The sequence below is a fragment of the Sus scrofa genome, chromosome 9 (genome assembly GCF_000003025.6).
Source record: "Sus scrofa isolate TJ Tabasco breed Duroc chromosome 9, Sscrofa11.1, whole genome shotgun sequence".
Lineage (NCBI taxonomy): Eukaryota > Metazoa > Chordata > Mammalia > Artiodactyla > Suidae > Sus > Sus scrofa.
Genome location: NC_010451.4, coordinates 25,818,350 through 25,843,124, shown reverse-complemented (window position 1 = coordinate 25,843,124; position 24,775 = coordinate 25,818,350). Strand labels below are relative to the sequence as shown.

The following is a 24,775-nucleotide window of genomic DNA, read 5'->3' as shown; positions in this document are numbered from 1 at the left end:
CTGGGAAATTTCTTATGTTTTTAGGCATATACAATCTTTTTTTTTTTTTTTTTTCTTTTTTAGGGCCGCACCTGTGGCAAATGGAAGCTCCCAGGCTAAGGGTCAAATTGGAGATCTACACCACAACTCACGGCAATGCTGGATCCTTAACCCACTGAGTGAAGCCAGGGGTTGAACCAGCATCCTCATGGAAACTAGGCAGATTCGTTTCTGCTGCACCACAACAGGAACTCCCTAGGCATACACAATCTTTGTGCAAAGACATTTCTCACCAACTTGTCACACTGGAACAGCCTTGCACATAATATATCTCCTATGGATTTATCAATAATCAGCAGTGATGCCATAAGTTTACATATCGGAGCACTCAATAATGCTGACTAGATAATAGCATTCCACCATCCTTGGTTAGGGGTACAAGTGGTCACTTTTAGGGATCTTATTTTGCCATTTTGTTATTAAGCGTAGACCTCAAAGAAATGCTACCAGGTTCCATAACTTTGAAGAAATAATTGTTGTCTTTAAAACAATTTAATAAAATCTTTCAATAAAATATCCTTCACCATTTGGCTACTCAGTTTCTATAATACTATTACTGGTTTGGCATTAACCTTCAGATGTGAGAAGGGTTCAAATTCTATCAAGAATTAGACCAGTGAATGGTTAGAACCGTCAAACTGTCTATTCGCAAACATAAACACGGAATAGTCCTCCACAGTCCCATTTCCTTAGTGGTTATGGAGTACACAGCATCTGCCTGATTTTAAGAGAGGAAAAATAAAAATCTAGTTCTAACAAAACCCTTAATGGAACTGACAAGGTGGTGAGTGTGGAAGCCAAAATGAACACAACATTTACCAGTGAGAAGTTAATAACAGGTTTAAGGTCATCGAAATAAAAACATCTGAAAAGTATGAAATAAATCTTATTTATCAACATTTATAATTAAATACCAGCTCTAGTCTATTGTTTTTTTACAACATTGTGAAGAATAAAAGTTCAAAGAAAATCTCTGACCTCAGTGTGACACATAAATATCCCTAATAAGAACATGACATAATTTTCTAGGGGAGTAAAGATAGTGATTTTGAAGACAGAATTATCACTAATTTTAAAAAATATCTAATACTGTCTAATAATTAAGATGCTAATACAAAGCAGACTTGTAATTCTACTTTCAAATATAAAACTCTTAAAAATATTCAAACATACTTTCAATAGTTTTTCCCAGGCTGCTGAATATAAAAATATACCTTTTTTTATTTTCTTGAGCACTTCGGCACTCTCCTATTTTTGTTAATTCTCTGTGCAACTGCAATCGTTCCATTTCTATAATTCTCAAGAGATCATCACGTGACTGTAACTCACTTTTCACCTCTGAGAGTCCTGCTTCCATGGCCTAAATAAAAATAGCAAAAATTTTCAATGCTCACATTTGAATATCATGATGCATAACACATATTAAAATATTTAATATCTATGAACCAGCCTAATTTCAAATGAACTGATATTTAGTCCTTCACTGGCTCTGTCTTACAGAATTTCATTCCTTCATTCATTTACTAAACAAATATCTACTGAGCTCTTACGCTGTGCTCCTCACCAAGGATGCAGCCAGAATCTGTCCTCTTGAACTGATAGTCTAGTGCTAAAGACAAAGAACCCTACAAACATGGCCATACTTGTGTGAAAGAGGGAAACATAAAAGAATAAAATATCAACACAAAGAATTTGGATTAATGCAAATAATTCCTAATTTAAATAAGATAATAACCAAGAAAACCTAATTTCCAAGCTGGCCAACAAAGTGAATTATAAACCATGGTTTATGGTTCCACTTTTGGCCAACGGTAGCCCTACTTTAGTGGGTAACTGGAAACACCAGCCATCCCATGAGTCCAGTGTTTTATTTGGTAAACAGAAGGGACTTGAGCAAGTTTAGAAGCTGTTGGGAAGGATCCAGTTGGGAAAGAGAAGGGGTAATACTAATGGTGTCTGGTACCTGAGAAGGGGGTGAGATCAGTCCCGAAGCACAAGGAGAAGTGCCCAAAGCAAAAGAGTCCGGGAAGAAGGAAGATGGAATGCAGAAACACATGTGCATTTGGAAATGGAGAGATACGAGAGGGGCTTTTTTTTCCCTTGTAAAGTAAAAAGGCAATGCCAGTTCCAGGAAAGGTGGAGGTGGGAATTGGGGAGGGAGTTTTTGAAAGAGGAGGATTGAGATGGCCTGCAATGGGAATGGGAACACGAGCTGACAAGAGCAACACAGAAGGATTCCTGGCAGTGCTGATACTCATTCGAGGTTTGTGACCATGACCTGCTGAGTGATTTTTTTCCAGCAGTATTTGTCTGCTTTCTGGAAGAGAGGAATGGCACAGTCTTTCCATATCATCAGACCAACTCCACTGGATTATACAGAAAAACTAATATTAAGTGTGCCTGATCCAGGTCATCAAACCCATCACCATTTTTTTTTTTTCTTTTTACAGCCCCACCTGTGGCATATGGACACTCCCAGGCTAGGGGTTGAATCAGAGCTGCAGCTGCAGGCCTGAACCACAGCCATAGCAGCACTGGATCCAAGCTGCACCTGTGACCTTCTCCACAGCTTGCGACAACGCCGGACCCTTAACCCACTGAGCAAGGCCAAGGATTGAACCCACATTCTCACAGACACTATGTTGGGTTCTTAACCTGCTGAGCTACAATGGAAACTCCCACTGCCACTTTTATACATGAGGCAATTGAGGGCCAGAGTTGGTGAAAGTTACATAGTTCATAAGCAGCAGATTTGGGGATGGAAAAATGCAGATCTTTTGTCTACTAGTCCAATTGCAACATTCAAAAATAATTTATTTCATGCAAAATAAGTGAAGCAGACCTGTAGCTTACTGGTAAAGATAGGGTGGGATGTTCTGAGGGCAGGAGGTTCTACTGCTAGTAAAGGCTGTAAAAATACTACAGATATTTTTGGAGTTTCCATCGCGGCTCAGTGGCTAACAAATCCGACTAGGAACCAGGAGGTTGTGGGTTCGATCCCTGGTCTTGCTCAGTGGGTTAAGGATCTGGTGTTGCCACGAGCTGTGGTGTAGGTTGCAGACACGACTTAGATCTAGCGTTGCTATGGCTCTGGCTCAGGTCGGCAACTACAGCTCTGATTTGACCCCTAGCCTGGGAACTTCCATATGCCACGGGAGCGGCCCAAGAAAATGGCAAAAAGACAAAAAAACCAAAAAACAAAAAACAAACAAAAAAAACTACAGATATTTAAAAAAATAATTTGTCCAATAATTCTTTTTACATCAATAACAGCTATATTCAAATATAATTTATATATCATAAAAGTCACCATTTAAAGCATACAATTCAGTGGGTTTTAATATATTCACAAAGTTGTGCAAGCATTACCAGTATCTAAGTCCAAAACATTTTCATCACTCCCCAAATAAACCCAATACCCCTTAGCAGTCAATCCTCATTTTCTCTCCTTGCCCCAGCCCCTGGCAACCACTAATGTCTGCTCCATCTCTATGGAATGACCTATTCTGGACAATTCATACAGATGGTATCATACAGTATATGATCTTTTATAACTGGTTTCTTGGCATAACACTTTCAAGGTTCATCTAGGTAGCACGTAGCAGTACTTCATTCTTTTCAATTGATGAATAGTATTTAATTGTACAGATACACATTTTGTTTATTCATCAGTTCATGGACATTTGAGTAGTTCCTTTTGGTGGCTGTTATGAATAATGCTGTTATGAAATTCATATATAAGCTTTTATATGGACATGTGTTTTCTTAATTCATATCCAAAATTCACAGTTTAGAATTACAGTTGTGTACACAGTATAGGACATATGGGTTCCCAGATAAAATGTTCTTACAGAAGCCTTAACAGTATATTATTTTCCAGGAGACCCACATACCTGGGTTCAGTAAAGAATGCAGTAGCTGCAATACTTTGGCCCCCCAAATCTCAGACTGACTTGGAAATAAGTATGACAATATACTCACATAGGTGATTTAATGGACTTGTTTCAAACAGTGGGGATTTTTCAGATGAGGTTAAAATTTCAAAATAAACCAAAGAAATGTGAAACAACAGATTCGCCAGTAGAAAGACAAATTAACTTGAGGTGAACCTCATGCATTACTTTGCCCAATTGAAGAAGGCACTCTCTGGGCTCCTTGCTTTGCAAATTTGCCACCAGGGAGAAATCTAACACGAAGCTGCATATAGCAGGGTGGGCCTGCCTTCACTTGGGGGGGGGGGGGGGGGGGACACAAAAGGGCTCTAACTCCAGACAAATGAAATGCAGTCACCATGGGCTAGAGTTAACTGAAATTCTGTACAGTGTGATAATAATGGAGTCTATTTGCACACTGTTATTAGAAAGTCATACCTAAAACAGTGACATCTGGAGATATCATTAAGAGAAGAAGCAGCTGTGCTTTAGTTACAAAGGTAGGAAAATTTATGCTAAAATTGAAACTTTTCACAATATAAATCAATAATAATGATTTGACATTTTTATAACAGGAAGGAATATGCAAAAGATTTTAATTATAATTGACACTATTATGTAAACTGACTATGAAAGTATAAGAAGCTTTGTTGATACTGGTAAGTCGAGCTGTCTTCTGACTTATGCAATATCCCTTTGAATTCAATGTTAATAATACTGAATTGACACAAGAATTAGTGAATTTATTTAACTTAGATGCAGTTTCGAAGTTGGCATGCTTTTTGCATAAAAGTCAAATCAATTATTTGTCCGTATAGATGTGAAATTTAGGAAAATGTTTCTTTGGTACATGATTCAGTTATTAGAACATTCAAGTTTGTGTGGAACAAGTTGGGTATGTAAATCTATTTTTTAGACTGTAAATTTCATGAAATCTAAGTATAGATCAGGTATTTCCAGTGAATACTTAGCATCCAAATTGGGACATGTTGTAAGTGTAATATACACACCAGATTTTGAAGACTTAGTATGAAAAATGTACAACAGCTCATTAAATAATTTCTTACACCAATTACATGTTAGCATAACACTCTGGATATATAGTGTACTGAATAAAATGTATTACTATTATGTATTTCACCCATTTCTTATTATTTCTTTTAATGAAGCTGCTAGAAAAATGTAAATTATATTATATTTCATTATATTGGACAGTGTTGCCTCTAATATCTTAATGGCACATTAGCGAGCAAACAAAAAAAGTTCAATTTGGGGGGCACAGATACTAGAAAAACTGCAGAACAATTTATTCCCGTCATTAACCACCAATGGAAATATCGCACACTTTCAAAATGTGAGTGTAACACAGCACACTAAATAAATGTATGCAATGAAATTAATATGTATATAGACACATTTCAAGGTTGAATAAAGACAAGTGAGAAGATGTGATTCATGTGAAAATTCAGATGCAGCTGGCATTAAAATGTACTGTAAACCAAAGAGAATTTTATATAGAATAAGTGACAGTAATTCAAATTGAAATGGTTGTCTTTTTAAATTCATGTACAAGATGTGGAATGCTAGTGTATGACAGTTTTACAAAAAGAGAAGAGAAATTTCTTTCTAAATACATGTACTGGTTATAATGATTATTCACCTCTAATTAATCCCATTTGGTAAAATATAAATTTTGTAAAACAAGTTTAAGGCCCATCTGTTTAGTTAGAAATTTGCTTAATGGTTTGAGGGATGTTGTGATGCTAAACTTCAAATCAGCTATCAAGTAGTGAGTAATTGATATCTTCTCATTTAGTATTTATTCTAAAGAAAAAGAATGGAACATAAGTAAAATGTGGAAATAAAACAGGGGAAAAGGCCAAAAGCATTATTTTCAGCATTTTTCTCTAGATGGATCAAAGTTAATTAGTTTTCCTTAAAGGGGAAATCTTATCTTTTAGACACCTTGACTTTTTTTTTTTTTTTTTTTTAATTGTCTTTTTGCTATTTCTTGGGCCACTCCCACGGCATATGGAGGTTCCCAGGCTAGGGGTCTAATTGGAGCTGTAGCTGCCGGCCTGAGCCAGAGCCACAGCAACACGGGATCCGAGCTGCGTCTGCGACCTACACCACAGTTCATGGCAAACGCCGGATCTTTAACCCACTGAGCAAGACCAGGGACCGAATCCGCCACCTCATGGTTCCTAGTCGGTTTCGTTAACCACTGCACCACGACGGGAATTCCAAGACACCTTGACATTTTTGAAGCAAATTACTTCTCAAAAATCTCTCGTTACAACGATAACGTATTTGTATGTGTGTGAATCATACTTTAGACTAATTTTGTTTTTTAACACATGGGATTCCTCTGGAAAGTATAAAATGAGATTCTTAAGTTTGCTAATGTTTCTAGGTCCAAGGATAAGTAAATTATTTTTTTAAATTAACAAAAATTTGTGAAAATAACTTTTGTACACTTTCTCATAGAAATTGGTGGAAAATGAATAAGTAAATAGCAGTCACACTAAACTTTATCATTAATGCTGGAGAACTCTGGTCTGTGCTGTTTACTTGGAGAGAAGGGTGGGCATTGCAATCTGAACTGGGAATGTTCAAGTTGTCAGTGGTTCTCAGTGTCCATTCTGTCCCTATTTGCAAGATTTTTTTAACAAGAATTCTTATAACTTTTCCTGGAAAAGTATAAAAGGCAAAGTTCTGAAAAGGAGAAAGGTGCGGGTGGTCAAGGAGTGTGTTACAAAGTCAGTCGTGCTGCCACGAAAGGGGAACAGGGGCTCTTTCCAGACTATGGGGCAAGAGCAGTGACTCCTACTCCACAAGCAAGCCAAGGGCCAAAAGCTGAACCTCAGTCTAGGAGGGAGGATGTCCTTGGGCTGTCACGTCCAAACTGAACTCCTCTGGGGAACATTAAGAGGAACTGGCTTTAGGGGAGGATCGGGACCTCAGTGAAGGGTAGAACCAGGCTTCAGAGATTAGACTTAGTGATGAAATATGTTTCAGGCAAACTAAAGAGAACAGAATAGGTCTGGGAAGAAAATAGGCACCTAGGGATCAGAAACAAAGGGACAAAGAGAACTCCTCAGTCTGTGCGGGATAACCAGAAACCCAGGGGAAAATATTCGGGAAGTATCCAGAAAAACTATCTCCCTATTTACTGATTGTGAGCCTGGTGGAGGCTCCGGCAGTACAAGACAACCGCAAAATGTAAATTTAAGCTGTCTTCATGTTTCATGTTGTTTTTCTTTAAATCAGGGCCAGAGGCACGGCCAGTGGCCCCTGCCCAGGGAGATGAAATAGAAGCAGCCCTGAGAGGGCGAGGAGCCTGTTAGAATCAGTGGTCCTGATGCAAACCAGCTCCACTGGGACTGGTGGGCCGAGGCACGCGCAACATGTGAAACTACCTGGACAAGCTCCAGAGCAGAAGAGTAAGGGCTAATCTCATCTACTTTCCAGTGAAGCCAGAGAAAATACTTTTCTGTTTTCTAGACAATGTATGTCTTTCTCATTATTATTTCGCATTTAGAGTGGTTTGTTTACATCTGCTTTCTAATTTGTATTAGAATAACACCCCTTCCTCAACCAAAGCTAAGTTTGGGATGGGGAGCTGTTTGGCAACAGGAGAAGTTGGGAGCCTGTGTTCTGTCCCCTTGTCAACTTGGGGAGAGGGGAGCACAGAAGACAGATGCTGGCAGAGAAAGAAGTGAAAGGATCAATCCCATATGGAATCCCACATAGGATGTGGCAGGATGAGGGAAGGGAAAGCCAGCCCAACACTAAGCCCTGAGAGCTTCCGTGAGAAACACCCTGAGGGAGAATACCTTAGGGAAGTGGGAGCTGCTCAGACAGAGGCCTGGAAAGGTGACCCCAACATGAGAGGGAAGAGAGTGGGACTAAGAAATGGGCCAACTGACACAGAGGAACTGGGAGAAAGAGGCTGAAGGCTGCAGGTGGGAGATAAGACCTAGAGTGGGAGACAGAACCATAGGGGGTGTGAAGTAACAGCAACAGCCACGAATAAGAAATATGCATTTAGTCAAGAAATTGGAAATGGCCAATTTTGATGAATGCTGTCTATCCTTCTTAGTGGCTCCCAAAGAGAGAGACAAAAAAAGATTTTTGAGTTAAGAAAAAAATTAATCCTTGGAAAAACCATTGATCACATCTGCCAGTGTGGAGTTACTGAAAAAACCCAAAACTCCAACCTACCATTTGGTAACTGACTATGAAAAGGTTAAAGCTGATATATCACAGGGAATGCCTCCCCTGGTCCCCACTGAGGTTATCAGATTGTCGAACCTTAAATGATTTCCTGGATCTTCATCCTAGGATTCCTGAGTCCAAGAGGCACAGGGTCAAAGAGAATGAATGATGGGGACACAGGGTGCTGTGTGGCTAAAGGGCTAGGTTTTTTAGGACTAGAGGTCTGTGAGCGACCACTGTTACACTGCACTGGCAAGATACTATTACACCACTGCAGAACACAAGTGCACCTGTTGGAGTAAAGTACCCACAGGATTACTAAGTTTACTCATCAAATGAGAGCTACTTGGTAAGAGAAAAGATAAGCTGAATTTATACATGTAGGAGTTCCCATCGTGGCTCAGGGGTTAACGAATCCTACCAGGAACCATAAGGTTGCAGGTTCAATCCCTGGCCTTGCTCAGTGGGTTAAGGATCTGGCTTCACTGCGAGTTGTGGTGTAGGTTGCAGACGTGGCTCGGATCTGGCGTTGCTGTGGCTCTGGCACAGGCCGGCCGCTAACAGCTTCAATTACATCCCTAGCCTGGGCACCTCCCTATGCCGCAGGTGCAGCCCTAGAAAAGACCAAAAAAAAAAAAATTATACATGTAATAAAAAATTAGCTTTCTATTCCATATACCTGTTGGGTCATCATTTATACAACTCATGGGCAGTTATCAATTAAAAATAAAAATAAATCTTTTACCTGGCACTGTCTTTGGTACATTTTCAGTTCTTGTAAGAGCTTCTGATTTTCATCTTGTAGCTTATTCCTGCTTAATGCTATTTCACTCACAGCTGATTTTAATTTTTCAATAATGAACTCATCTCTTTCAGTGGTTTCACAACTGTGATCTGGTTCACATAGCAACTGAGGAATTTCAGAGCTGCTGTCTTCCATGCCCTGTTTTTTACCATTTAGTTGAGTTTGGTAACTTTGTGCCTGTTTCTGAGAAATATGAAAATTGTGTCAGTTGAGTGGGGAATACAACACTTAAGCTTACATAAAGTTCAAGAATGATAGAGAAGAATTAGGAAAAAACATTTATATTATTAATGAAACTGTTCTTCATAATTCAGTCTTGTGTTTATTCTAAAACTTCAATTTCAGAGGGCATAAAGAGAATATATATTTGCATAAACTCAGAGCAAATATGTAGAGTAGGGTAGAGGACTTTGGGTAGGGAATTCTTATTTAGCGAAAAAGAAAATAGAGAAGATATTTAAAAAGGGGGGAAAATATGGATTCTATTACACAATAGTTGAAAATGTCTCTATGGCCAAAAAAATAAATAAATAAAATAACAAACAAGAAAACACGATGGACTGTAGGAAAAAGTTGTCAACACCTGTAACAAGGGTAACTTCTGGTACACAAAAACTTCTAAGAAAAAGACAACGCAAGAGAAAAGTGGACAATATTTATGCACAGGCAATTCACAGAAGAGAAAATGAAAAAGTCTAGAAACACATGAAGAGATGCTCAACATCACAAGCAGTCAGAGAAACACAAAGCGAATCAAGCCAACATTACTCTTGGTCCATCAGGTTGGTAAAAATCAAAGGACTGATCTTCTGGTGAGAGTCTGGGTAGTTTTGCTGGCTGTTGAGAAACTAAATTACTAACTTCTTTTAGGAAGTCATCTGCCAATATTTATTAAAAATCTGATTGGCCCACTTTCCATTGCCCGAATTTGCACTTGCTCTCTTGCCTCAGCAGCTTTGCTAACGTTATTTCCACCACCTGGAATACGTTCTCTCTTAGAACATATCCTTCCTTCAAGATCCTGGCCTAGTCCCACCCCTGCTGGAGGATGTTTCCTAAATCCAAATTTTTCTCACTCCTTCCACCTCTAAAAGGATTTGGATCCTTTCCTTTCACTTGTCATTAATTATCTGTAAACCTGTACATGTGTTATGTCTGTGTCTAGACTAAGCTTCTAGGGGGCAGGGACCAAGCAAATTTAAGACTTTCTAAGAGACTTGATCATAGGCATGCAAAAACATGTTATTTAATGACATAATAACAATGGACCTTTTTTTTTTTTTTGGTCTTTTTAGGGCTGACCCGCAGTACATGGAGGTTCCTAGGTGAGGGGTCGAGTCAGAGCTATAGCTGCCAGCCTACACCACAGCCACACCAGATCCTTCACCCACTGAGTAAGGTCAGGGATCAAACCCGTGTCCTCACGGATACTACTCAGGTTTGTTACCACTGAGCCATGATGGGAACTCCACAATGAACACTTTTGAATTGAAGTATCATTGATTTACAATGTTGTGTTAATTTCTGCTGTATAGCAAAGTGATTTCTTTTTAAATATTCTTTTCCATTATGGTTTATCATAGTACACTGAACACAGTTCTGAGCTGTACAGTAGGACCTGTTTATCCCCTCCATTTATAATAGCTTCTATCTGCTACCTCAATATCCTACTCCATTCCTTCCCCAACCCCTCCCGTGGCAACCACAAGTCTGTTCTCTTTGTCCGTGAGTCCGGTTCTGTTTCATGGATAGGTTCATCTGTGTCACATTTTAGATTCCTCATGTAAGTGATATCATGTAGTATTTGTCTTTCTCCGTCTGACTTCCTTTACTTAGTATGATAATCACTAGCTGCATCACATGTTGCTGTGAATGGCATTATTTAATTCTTTTTATGGCTGAGTGGTATTCCAACAATGGACATTTTTAATAAAACCATCTTCTGAGACATACAGACTAAAGTCACCATTACAGACATTTCACACCCTTGTAAACTCTACCCAGTGTTGGAACTACTCATTATTTTCCCTTAGTTGGCATTTCTATCTGCAGAATGGTAAAGAGGAATAATAGTATTTAACCTCTAATTTATTCTAATTTAGAGGATAGTATTAGATAATGTACCTGAAATTGATTACACTTCTCAGATAACAATTTTTGTTGAGCATCTACAGAAACCAGATGAGTCTGATATAATATCTCCTGCTTGTCCCATTCTCTTGACTTTGCTCTAAATTCCTTTTAAAAAAGTGGAAAGATAAATTGAAAAAATTATTCATTCCAAAGTACAGTGAACGAGGCTTCTTTCATTTGTACATCTTTCTTCTGAAGAAAAAAAAAATCCACCTTTCCCCATTAGGAGAACAAAAAGTATCAAATCACTCACTCTGGATTTACTAATTTATCTTCTAATTTTTGCTAGGAAAGTATGGGATTTAATTCATATTTTTAAAAAATAAGCACTTGTTAAAGATGCAAAAATTTTTAACAAACGCTGTTTACTAAGAAGGGAGTTGCATCAATCAACACTTCCTTTCTATTTCCTCAGCTGATATCCAAAGTTTTTCCCATCTTTTATTCTCTACACTCAGTCACCAAACCTGCTCTCTTGCTTTTGAGGGGGTGGGGCTTGGACTAATTTAGTGACTTTGTCCCCTGTGGCTTTCAAAGCTACTGTCCCAGGTGAAGCCAGATCAACCCATCAACAGAACAACCACCTCAGGGCTCCTTTAAGCAGCACCTACTGGGCTAAGCTGGGGAGGAAGTGGTAGAACTGCTTGATACAGCAGGCTTCTTGATTTTTGTCTAGGGCTGGCCATTATACCTTATCTTTCTGTTCAGACTGGAAGCAATTGAAGGGTAAGGACTACATATTTCATTACTTTTATATTGCTCACTGTGCCTGACAGAATGCCAGGCACCACTTACAGTCCATGAATGTACAAACAAAAGCGTGGTATTAATATTTCCTAAAATGCAAACATTTTTCACTAAATTTTGCAAAGAAAACAAGGTGGTTGGAAACAAATTCTATAGCTACTAAGTCCATTACAATCTATTACTGAATATAGATACATGGCCTGAGTGTACTGACGTTTCTAATCATTAGTTCAGTAGTATTAAGTACCTAGTGCCTAGCAGGTACTGTGGAGAGAACAAAACTTGGAAATATTTCATGATTAGATGAAAAAATTTTTTGAAAGGGAAAAAATCAAGGAATATATAAAATAGTAGGTAAATGCACATGTAAACAAGTCATTTCACATTTTATAAGTACAATAATAGTGCCACATAAAGAGCCATGTTTAGGAGGCCATATCTCAGCCAACTCCAATAATATGTCAAATTGGATAACTGTTCATTTGGCCAGAGTGACTGGTGGTGTTTTAAAGATGTTAAAATGACTGGATTACCTAGAAAATAAATGTACTAATTTAGAGAATGAAAGCTATATCTTGCTTAAAATGAGAATATGGCATTTCATATTTTCTATAGAGAAATGATTTTAAAGAATACTTGGGGAAATTTTCATTTTATAAATCCATGAGCCCCCAAATAATCAGTGAAGGAAAGCTATAAATTAGGAGGCTTTTAGTAATTAAGGGTGACCTGAAGTTGAGGGGGGTAATAAAGCTGGAGAAATATACCCTCTTTTAAATATATGATAATACTTTGATAAATAGACCATAGTCATTAAAAGATAAATGGAGACAGTTCATTTAAAGTTATGGACTTTGATTCTGACGTTTGACAATTTAAAATTAGGCACATGAAAACAAGGTCTGCAGTAATAGTAACAAATTTACAAAACTAAGTTGTTGTTTTTTTTTGACTCTCTGCCTTTTCTTGGTTCGCTCCCATGGCATATGGAGGTTCCCAGGCTAGGGGTCGAATCGGAGCTGTAGCTGCCAGTCTACGCCAGAGCCACAGCAACACAGGATCTGAGCTGTATCTGCAACCTACACCACAGCTCACGGCAACACCAGATCCTTAACCCACCGAGCAAGGCCAGGGATCGAACCCACAACCTCATGGCCCCTATTCGGATTCGTTAACCACTGCACCATGATGGGAACTTCCAAAACTAAGTTCTAATAAAAAAATAGGTACCATTTCAAATCAATACAAGGTATATTTTAAAAATTGCTATTTACTTTTAACTTAGAGTCTTTGGAGCCAGAAGTCAAAATGTGGACAGGGCTGACTTGCTCCGTTCATACCTTTCAATAATACTAATAGTTAGCATCACCCACCCAACAGCCTCAATCTTGAAAATAAAAATTTCCCAGCATGCTTTAGGAGGAGGCAGGAACATTAAGCCTTAATTCCTTACAAATCTACAACAGGCAGAAATGAGGCCAAGAATAAGGCCAAACAAGGCTGCAAATGCGTATCACAGACTATCAGCTGGTGTTTATAAAAATCCTGGCTTCTCTGGTCTTACAGATGCATTGGTTTCAAGATTAGCAAGCAAGCACAACATATCCAGGAATTATGGGGCCATGCAGAGATTGATGAGCTTTGTAAGGATATTTGTAGAGACTGGAGGTGTCATCCCAGGTTCCAGAGGGCCTGTAGACTTGTCTAAACCACCAGAATAAGTTTTTCACAGATGAAAACCTTTTCTGGGTCTTTAGGGTAACGCTGAGAGTGGGTCAGAGTCATTAAAATCAGAATTTCTAGTGGAAGCCACACTGTTTTACATATATATAAATCCCTCTACTAAGTCTTGAGAGGTAGAATGAATATTTCTTTAGTAATTACTGTATGTCAGGGATTCTACAAACCTCTACTTGTAAGGTGGTTTTAACTTTTCATTATGAAAATTTTCATACTTACATGAAAGGTGAGAATAAAACAAACTCCCATGTATCCTTCGCCCAGTTTAACTACTGTCCACTCAGTCCCTCTTTATTTCCTCTATGTCTCCACACTTTCTTGTTGGAGTATTTCAAAGCAACGTCAAGACTTCATGTATTTTCACCCCCTAAATGCTTCAGTGTGTATCTAAATACACATAACACATACATACATTTTTTCTTTCATAACCACAATGCCATAATGAGATATTTTTAGCCCCAATTTATTAGTGAAAAATGGAATCACTGTGAGGTTAGCAGTTTGCCCAAAGGTCAAAGGGCAAATAAATGAGTCAGTCAGGCCCTATATTAAGTGATAAACTTTCATGTTCTTCCACTACAGCATGCTACTTCCCATTGCTCGACAACTATACCAGAGTATAGATGTTTGTCCCAAAGGACAGACACGCTCAAATGTAAACTAAAACTGGAACAGTCTATCGCTTACACATTAATTTTCCAGATGCCTCCAAGTAAAAACAGGTACATCAAGTGTTTCCATAATAACGCAGTTTAAACTGCATATATATAGGATGCTTAATTTTTGTGCAAGTACAAGCATATCAAGACATATTTTGCTACTAATTTCCATTGTAATTTCATGATACATTTACTGTAAATATTTCACTCCCTAAATGTAAAATGTGTGCACACAAAGTACTTATTAATGTAAGCCTTTTGCTTTTTCTTGTTTCTTGTCTGAACAATTTACATGAACGTAGTTCTCCCACTAAACCCCGTGAGAGGTCAATCAAATGGAGAATTAGTGACCTAACTGCAATTTCAGAGAAAGCACATGTATATCCCATCACACATCTTTGGGCATCTTCTTTGAGACCAGAATATGTGAGAAGCCAATCTAGTTATACCATTGCAAGAGTAAGAGAGTGATACACAATGCATTTTTCTAGAGGATTAACCTTACTTAGTGGTAGTAATTTTGTATTAAAAAGTACACATTCAAATTAACTGTTCTTCAATAAAAAATGATGGTTTAAAAATGTACATTCTTTTTTTTTAGTACAACATAAAATTTGCAGGAATTTAACAACTAAACTCAGACTTCCAGCAATGTTCTTGCAATAGGTTGGTTTCAGGGCTGTGATACTCTATAAATACATTTTTTTCCTCTTAAGATATTTTGGTGGAAAAGTTTGAGAAAGATTGTTAATTAAAGAGTCAGATGATAAAGATGAAGAAGTATGAAAACATGGCACCAACAATTAGGTAGGAGGAAACAGAGATAAGAGACATTAGACAAAGGAAAGGGGCAAATCTGGGCTGGAGTATGAGGAGTAAGAGAAAGGAACAGATCAAAGATTCCTAAGAGGTGACTGGAAGCACAGAACCATTACTTATTAACAAAGTAGAATGAACTCAAATTACTGGTTGGCTATAGGGAGAAGCCAGAGTCGAGGGCTTGAGAACAATGAAAAGAAATTCAGTGGGATAACATACAGGGGTCAACTTGAGTTCAATTAAAAAACAAACAATAATTGAGCAGCACTGGGAATTTAACTAAGGTCAGAAAATAGAAATTCATAGTAGAATCTACTTGGTGTTATGTGACCAGCAGCAGGAAGGCTCAAGGGCATAGGGAAGAAAAATAACTGGTTTATTTTTTCCAAAGTTGGAAAGTTAAGGGAATTAAAATAAGTTTATCTATGACATAGTTACTTTTTTTTTTCTTTTTTATGGCCATACCTGTGGCATATGGAAGTTTCTGGGCCAGAGACTGCAATGAATAAGCCCACGCCACATCTTACGGCAACGCCAAATCCTTAACCCACTGCGTGATTGCACCTGCATCTTCAAAGAGACAAAGCTGGGTCCTTCACCCACTGAGCCACAAAGGTACTCCCAAAGTAACCTTATTAGGGACTGAGGTTTTAGAAGTTCTGGGTGACATGGGGTGGCTATACTGGAGTGGCACTACCTCTTTAAATAAAAAACCCTGAAACTTCAAGCTTTAAATAAAAAACCCTGAAAACCATTATGGGGCTTCATTGGGATTTAAGTACCTAATTGTTAAATAGCCATTAAAAGACTTATTAGATATTCACTTTAAGTGACCCCCAGGGATGTCCTTCAATTTCACTCAACATCTTCAGTTTCTTTGAACTTTTTTTTTTTTTGCTCTCCAAAAATGCTGATACGTATAAAAGATGTGTAAATCAAAGTGATGTTTTAATACACTAAGTGCCTAAAGGGAAGGTGCACTAAGAAGATAGATTCAATGAGAAGCTGATTTGTGATGGTGTTTGTACCACAGCTGTGCATATGCCATTGTGTATGCTAGAAACAAACAGCTCTCAACAGCAATGAAAATCAATCTTTAATACACAGGGAGAAACTAAGAAAATAGAGCTCACCTCTAATTTCTGGTTCAAATTGCTCATTTCAAAGGGTATTTCTTCTCTGAGGTGTGATACTTCTTTTCGTCGAAATCTATTTTGTTTCATCTGGTGTAATCTCAGTTTTTCAAAGCTATTAGTTAGTTTGGAAAACTGTAAATAATAGATAATGCTAACATTTTATTATTGGTTATCTCTAACCTGGTTTCACAAAGTTCTTTTCTTGTGTACCTCTTTCAAAATTTAAGTCATGATTAGGAAATGCAGTAAAGCTTAAATGTTCCAATTAGTGAAGATAGAACCAGTTATTAAAACTAAATTATTGAAGCTGAACACAATTCAGCTTTCATGTAAATTTGGGACTTCATTAACTGCACAGTCAGACAATGATTCACTTGATAAAATGTTTTGTTCAGTTTTGTTTTAACCATATGTAGCAAAGCTCACAATTTTAAAAAACCATGTTTTTTCTTACTTTTATTTAGTGCCATCTTGTGTTGATAATTTTAGTTTCAGTAAATCAATCTATAAAATAACCAACTTATATTTCACTTAAGAAAACTGAGTAACTGAAACGATACAAACAACATAAACTACTTATTCACGTTGATATAAGTTTAAATAAAATTAAATATCAAGCTTGAGACAATCTTTTTCTTACCAGTACTTCTTGTTATAACTTAGACCCTGTGTTTTTTTTTCTTAGTTTGCCTTCTAATAGATTAAAAGTGGCATGGTCTATCAACATCTGTGAGGAAATTTCTAATTGTTTACAAAAGTTTTTATTTTTTATTCTGAAATATAGATTCACAGGAAGATGCAAAGATATAACAGAGAGGTTCTGCATCCTCTTCACCAGTTTCTTCCAATTTTTACACCTTATTGAACAGTATCAAACCTGGGAAATTGATGTCACTACAATATATGATGAGTATATCAATAGTTCATTCCTTTTTTATTGTAGTAGTATTCCATGATATGGATGAAACCACAGTTTGGCCAATCACATATTGAGACATTGTGGTTGTTTCCGGTTTTTGACTATTACAAATAAAGCTATGAAAAACTGTCTCCCTGATCTGACAATATTGTAGTCATTCCTGCTTCCTTTTTCTTTCTCACATAGTTTAAAAAATTGAGATATAATTCATCTACCATAAAATTCATGCTTTAGAGTATATACGTCATTGGCTTTTAGTATACTCATAAAGTTGTATAACCATCATACTATCTAATTTCAAAATATTTTCATCACCTCAAATAGAAACCCTAGACCTATATTAGCAATGGCACACAGCTGCTCTTTCCCCAAGCCCCTGGCAACAACTAATCCATGTTCTCTTTCTATAGATTTGTCTATTGTGATCATTAATGGAATCACATAAGATGTGGTCTTTTGTGTCTGGCTTCTATCACTTAGCATAATGCTGTCAAGGCTCATCTACATTGTAGCATGGATCAATGTTTCATTCCTTTTAATGGCTGAATAATATTCCATTGCATGGATATACAACGTTATGTTTATCCATTCATCAGTTGATGGACATTTGGATTGTTTCCACATTTTGCATATTATGGGAAAATGCTGCTATGAACATCTGTGTACAAATTTTTCTGTGGATATGTGTTTTTATTTCTCTTGGGTATATGTCTAGGAGTGGAATAGTTAGGTCATATGGAAACTCTAAGTTTATCTTATTGAGGAACTGCCAAACAGCTTTTCACAATAACTGTTACCATTTTCCACTTCCACTGGCAATGTACAGGGTTCCAGTTTCTCCATATCCTCACCAACACCTGCTAATGTCTATCATTTGATCATAGCCATTAGAAGGGGTATCTCATTATGGTAATGATTTACATTTCCCTAGTTTATATATCTCCTTTGGAGAAATGCCTATTCATATGTATGCCCATTTTAAAATTTGGTCACTTGTCTTATTGTTGAATAGTAAGAGCTTTTGTTTTTTATGGCCACTATGTTGGATTCTTAAACCCACTGCATCAGGCCAGGAAACAAACCTGAGCCTCCAGAGCAACCCAAGCCACTGCAGTTAGGTTCTTAACCTGCTGTGCCACAGTTGGAACTCCCAAAGAGTTTTAAAATTTTGGGTACTATTCCGTTGTCAGATACATGATTTGCAAATATTTACTCCCATTTTGTATGAGATTGTCTTTTTACTTTCGTTTAGTGTACTTTAAAGTACAAAAGGTTTTTAAAATTTTGATGAAATCAAGTTTATCTAATGTTTCTTAGAAACTACTGCCTAATCCAAAGTCTTAAAATTTATTTATTTATTTATTTTTTTAGGGCCACAGGTGCAGCATATGGAAGTTCCCAGGCTAGGGGTGAATTGGAGCTACAGCTGCCAGCTTACACCACAGCCACAGCAACACCAGCTCCGATGTACATCTGCTACCTACACCACAGCTCAAGGCAACACCAGTTCCTTAACCCACTAATCAGGGCGAGGGATTGAACCCACATCCTCATGGATAGTAGTTGGGTTCGTTTCCACTTAGCCACAATAGAAATCCATAATCATATGTTTTCTTCTAAGAGTTTTTATAGATTTAGTTTTTATATTAGGTCTTTGATTCACTTTGAGTTAATGTTTTTGTATATCTTAATTGCTTATTTATCAAGAGAAACTATTCCTTAGCCCAGCTATTCGAAGCTCATAGTTTCAAGGTTCAGGAACACAGTTTAGGACAAACTTCCATGAAACTCAACCCAAAGAAATTCTTTACATTCCCAAATCACTTTGTACTCTGAAAGACACCAGCCTTCCTCATCTCTTCAAAATCTTTCATGGAATCATAATTTCTGCAGAAATCTACTTATGCCTTTTTTCTTGGTTCAGCTACAGCAAACTTATAGAAAGCTGCAACTCCCAGACAGACAATGAATGCTCCAACAATATGAAATCACAGACTCTGGGCCAGAAGGCCACGCATCTGAGGTTTTGTCAAAGAACTGCAGCCGTAGTAGTTTTTCTACTTGACAGCTAAACAACCTCCTTCTAGACTCATGGATAAATGGATGTATAACTTGATTCTTTTTTTGTGGATATCCAGTTGTCCTCTCACCATTTGCTGAAAAAACTGTTCTTTCTCCTCTGAATTATCTTAGCACCATTTCTGCTTTTTTAAAATTAATATTGCATGTAATTTTTCTTATTTTTCTATCTTTTTACTTTCAATTTACATACAGAGTTATATTTGAAGTGAGTTTCTGGAAAAGAGCATATAGACTTTTTTTTTTTCTTTTTTTCTTCCCAGGGCTGCCCTTGTGGCATAGGGAAGTTCCCAGGCTAGGGGTCCAATTGGAGCTGCAGCTGCCAGCATACACCACAGCCAGAGCAATGCAAGATCCGAGGCATGTCTGTGACCTACACCATAGCTCACAACAATGCCAAATCCTTAACCCAGTGAGCAAGGCCAGGGATTGAACCCACATCCTCATGGATACTAGTCAGGTTTATAACACACTGAGCCGCAACAGGAACTCCTAAATCTCTATATTTTAACTGGTGTTATTTAGGCCATTTTCATTTAATGAAATTTCATTCTATTCCATTTCCTTCTGGCCTCCATAGTTTCTAATAAGAAATCCATTATATGAATTGGCTTTTCTGTATAGGCAAAGTGTTGTCTCTCTCAGCTTCCAAGGCTTTTTGTGTTTTAGTTTTCAGAACTTTGGCCATGATGTATCTGGGTGAAAATTTCTTTGGGTTTGTCATGTTTGAACATCACTCAGTTTCTTGACTCTGTAGATTAACATCTTTTGCCAAGTTTTCAGCCATTACTTCTTTGAGTACGTCTTCAGTCCTACCCTTTTTTCTCCTCTTCTCTGGGACTTTGATGACACAAATTTTCAATCTTTTGCTATAATACTACAGGTCCCAAGGTTCATTATTTTTAGACTATTTCGTCACTGTCGTTCAGTTTGGGTAATTTCTGTTCCACTAGCTTTTAGTTCACTGTGTCCTCTTCCTCTCCATTTTGCTTTTGAGCTGATTCATTAATTTTTTTGGGGGGGGTGGTTATTGTATTTTTTGGTTGTAAAATTTTGAATTAGTTGCTTTTTATAGTTTTATTTCTTTGCTAAAACATTCTAATTTGTTTCAAGTATGTGTGTAATTGCTCTTTGAAGCACTTTTATAAGAGTTGCTTTAAACTCCTTGTCAGGTAATTCTAACATCTATATCAACTCAGTACTGGCACTTCTTGACTGCCTTTTCTTATTTAAGCTGAGACCTTCCTTCTCCTTGGTGTGATGAAAGATTATTTTTAATCGAATCCATTTTTGGATTGTGTGTTACATGACTCTGGATTTTATTTAAATATTGTGTTTTGGCAGTCCTCTTCTGACAACATTCCAGCAGGGAAAATGGAATGCTGCCTCATTACTGCCAGGTGGCAGTGGAAATCCAGGTCTTAACTTGGCGTCAGTTGGTACCTGGGGAGAGGCGCTCCTCATTACTGCTGACTGGGAGTGGGAGTTCAGGCTCCCCAAGTCTTTCGCTAACATCACTTTAATTGGAGGGGCATAGGCGCCTTGTTGCTGCTTCTCACACGGCCCTCAGAAATACCATAGTGAGGCCAGTACCCCTGCTACCACTGAGAGGTGGTGAAATGTCCCGACCCCTCATTAGGCTTCCCCAGACACCACCTTCAGAGAAGAAGAGGAGGGTGCCTCATCACCACCAGGTGAGCAGAGAAGTCCAGGCTCTCCATGTGGTCTCCACTGACACCATGGGCAGGGAAGGCCTTGTTAACACCTGATGGTGATGAAAGTCTCATTTTCCACTCAGTCTTCTCTGACCCCATCCCAGGCAGGGAGGTGGGATGGGGAGGGGGGCTGGGCTACTTCCTTATAGACGTTGAAGGTTGACTCAGGCTGTCCACTCGGTCTCTGCTGGTGAAGTAGGTTTGCAGCCATCTTTTTCGGTGGCCTTGGCTTGAATAGAGAAGTTGTTACCTAAAAAGTGTTTAATATTGGTAGGCTGTCTTTTTCTATGGTCTTTCAGGTGCAGGGAGGAGGATTTCTTTGGGGCTCTTTTTGCTTGTTTATGCCCATTGGCTTTCTGGGTGGCTGGTTTCTCTGTTACCAGGTCTGGGATATAAGAAGGAGAAAGAAATTCCAGGAACTCACTACTATGTCATTTCCTGGGTCCCAAGGTTCTGGTTGGTCAGTCTCTTCTCTTAGTTTCTCAGAGTCTTCTAATGTTGTTTTATAAATAATGTCCAGGGTTTTTAGTTGCATTTAGCGGGAGGACTAGGGGAAAAGTACATCTAAGCTTCCTTTCCAGAAGTATATATATATTTATAATTACAGTTTTAATAATTGTTAGAAGGAAAGGAAAATACCCCATTTTTAAAAAGGAAGCAATTTCTACAAGAAAGTTTTTTTTTTTTTTTTGTCTTTTTGCCTTTTCTAGGGTTGCTCCCGTGGCGTATGGAGGTTTCCAGGCTAGGGGTCTAATCAGAATTGTAGCCGCCGGCAGCTGCCGGCCTACACCACAGCCACAGCAACGTGGGATCTGAGCCGTGTCTGCAACCTACACCACAGCTCATGGCAACGCTAGGTCCTTAACCCACTGAGCAAGGCCAGGGATCGAACCCACAACCTCATGGTTCCTAGTCAGATTTGTTAACCACTGTGCCACAACGGACACTCCATCTACAAGAAAGTTTTGACAGAGTTGAATTATTCAAGGCAAGAATAGGATAAAACCTATCCTGAAGATATTTTAGGAAAATGAAGCTGTAAATAAATGAGGAATTTCAAAGAAGGAAGCATCAGAGTAAGTTAGCCACAACAAAACTGTGTCTGCCACAAGATACCATTTTCTGGTTAGAAAAATGACATATTCCTAGCTGCTGTGCAAAGCAAGTCAAACACACAGTACTTTTCTTTTCCTCTCTTTTCCCCTCCTTTCCTCTTCCTCCTCTTTTGCTCTCCCTCTCCAACTCTCATCCTTCCTTCCTTTTAATCAGAGAAGAAAAGAGAAGCAGAAAATTGCAGTGGAAGCACAAACAGCTGTTCTCTCAACAATGTAGCTCTTCTACAGTGTATTCTATGAAACACCTGTTTACAGTGTTTACACTGCAACTGCTACAATATTTGTTGGTTTTAGTTTAAAAAATACTTTCCATGGTCAAATATGTTTGAAGAATGATGGAGTAAAAAGGCTAAATGAATGCTTTTAAAGCCGACTTCTCACAGCTTGTGATATGCTAATATGCACTGTGAATATCCAGGAGGAGTAAAAAGCACTTCCTAAGCTCTCAGTGTTAGTGCACAGAACACATTTTGGTGAAATGGCCATAAAAATATTTGTTGACTAGCCAGTAGCCAAGTAATAAAATAGAGCTGCAAAGCATCAAATGGCAAGGGTTCATATATTAAGTGAATGCTCACAGTGATGATAAACAAGCCCCAAACTTTTTAACCACAGACATGAAAAACAAAAAACCCAGAATGTAAAGATTTAGTAAGATGCAACTAAACTAGTTAAATATAATTTAGAGATGGTACTTAACTTTTTTTTATCTAGATTTCTGTATTTTTAAAAACTTATTCCAGATCATGAGCTCTTTGTTTACACTGAACAACTACAATGATTCAATATTTATGTTGCTACATTAGAGCTTCACCTTTATAGAAAAAGCAAGGTTGACTGACTTAAGTGTTAAATGTTTAGTCTTACCTAGGAAAAACCACGTAAAGTTTCATAAGTCAAGTTACCATCTGGCAGCAGCTATTTAAATGACAGACAAAATGCCCAGGTAGACTTAAGAGCTAGTCTTGTAAGACGGTACCCATTAAGTGGCATCGAATGTTTCAATTCATATAGTAATGGCTGATCACCTCCCTGAAAAGGTGCTTAAGGAGGCGCTTCAATTACTGTGGGCTCCTTTAAGATCATTTGTGAAATATCTGCACTCCAAAAAAGGTTGGTTGTAAAGTAAAATTTCATAATCAAACCATATTTCCCAAAAGTCACTAAGTTAAGTAAGAATACAGCATCTACTAGACCTGAGATGCTCAGATGATTACTTCCCTACATCTCATCTGTGGTAAGAAAGAGAAGACCTTTTGCTTCCCAGCACCGTGGGAGTATAGTACAGGGACACATCAGAAAGAAATCAGTATCCCTATCATCACATATGCAAAAGCTCCCTCGTTTAGGAAACAGACTACCAATAACAAAACACTAAAGAATTTTGGCAATAATATAAAGTTATGTTCTTTGAATTATCTATTTCATGAGAGAAAATCTCTATATTTTAAATTGCCATAGAAGAAAGGGAATAGAGACCACAAAAGATAATATTTTGTTGTTGTTGTTCACATAGCTAATTATCATGACATAATTAATCAACAAATCATTTGATAAATAGAAAGCCATTAGCCTAGCACTGAGTCAACAGTTAAAGGGATGCAGAGCTGGCAATCTAATGAAAGAGACAAAATCAATACACATTAAACAATGAAAGACAGGGTCAAATATATGACCTAGCATTGAAATACAAGAATGTTTGCCTGTATTAAAAATAATTCATTTTAATACAATTAACACAATTTTATAAATCAAACCATATACCAAAACATTTTATATTAAATTGTAGTAAGTCTCCTTACTTGAGCTTTTAGGGTTTGAAGTTGTCCTTCATAATTCTGAGTCATTGCTAAGTTACACTTTTCCAAACTGTCCAACTTCTGTCTAAGTAACCCCACCTGCATAAGAATAAAATTTAATTTTTTTCTAATTTTTGCCTGACAAAAATCAGAAAATGTGCAAAAGAGGAGTACAATTCAAATAAAACTGCTGTACCAAACCACGAATATTTTTACTGTGGTTCTTAAAATAGTTATTAATAATTAAATTCACAAAAACTGAGCATTGCTAGCACTATTCCACTGGGTACACATCAGAACACTATGGATGTTTGACAAAAGATCTTTCTCACTGCCACATTTTAAATTAAGGTTTAGAATTTACTCTGCATTATCTTTTTGGGAGGCTCCTATCATCATCCCTCGGGCAGAACCCCTGCCAACATACTTCGGCCTTTATTTTGGGCCCCACTGCCTTCAATAGGAGCTCTGTTTTAGAGGTACTGTGGAACAATAGTTACATTTTTATAATAACAAAAAGCAAAATGTCTAAGAGGAGTTCTTTGGGATTTGGCTTACAGAATTTGTCCGCTTAAAAAACAGGCAAGGCCCCTGTTTGCACATCTGTGTTGTAACAGGTGTAAAGGTGAGAAAATAGTCCCTCACATGTGCCAGGTCTGATGACCTGCCTCTACTGATAACTCAGTTAACGAGGCCAGACAATAACTTAGTTATTAACCATGACAAAAACTAAGTTCCACTGACAGGGTGGTAGAGGTAGAAAAAAGACTGCTGAACGAGTTGACTGTTGATGTTTGGGTTATTAGCATATGGTCAGTAAAGACGTCTCTCATGCCTCGCCCCAAAGAAAAATCCACAGACATGAACGCCCACCTCAGGTGAAGCGTAGGGCTTTCCTCAAGTCCGCTGCAGGTCTGAGA

At 37.8% G+C, this 24,775-nt stretch overlaps 1 protein-coding gene and 1 pseudogene across 7 annotated transcripts in view; both read right to left on the bottom strand.

Moving 5' to 3' along the window:
* The window catches only part of DEUP1 (deuterosome assembly protein 1), a 204,712-nt gene that overhangs the window by 49,981 nt on the left and 129,956 nt on the right, over window positions 1-24,775 (bottom strand). For 3 of the 7 annotated variants that reach the window (XM_021062630.1, XM_021062631.1, XM_005667227.3), the window contains 5 exons: window positions 23,859-23,954; window positions 16,226-16,360; window positions 11,119-11,232; window positions 8,935-9,177; window positions 1,254-1,399 (listed from right to left, as the gene is read on the bottom strand). In XM_021062630.1, the coding sequence (XP_020918289.1) occupies window positions 1,254-1,399; window positions 8,935-9,177; window positions 11,119-11,232; window positions 16,226-16,360; window positions 23,859-23,954 (734 nt within the window). The remainder of the gene's footprint in view (window positions 1-1,253; window positions 1,400-8,934; window positions 9,178-11,118; window positions 11,233-16,225; window positions 16,361-23,858; window positions 23,955-24,775) is intronic. The other 4 variants (XM_021062632.1, XM_021062635.1, XM_021062634.1 and 1 more) reach the window with 3 other exon arrangements.
* LOC110262310 lies at window positions 18,719-21,040 on the bottom strand (annotated as a pseudogene).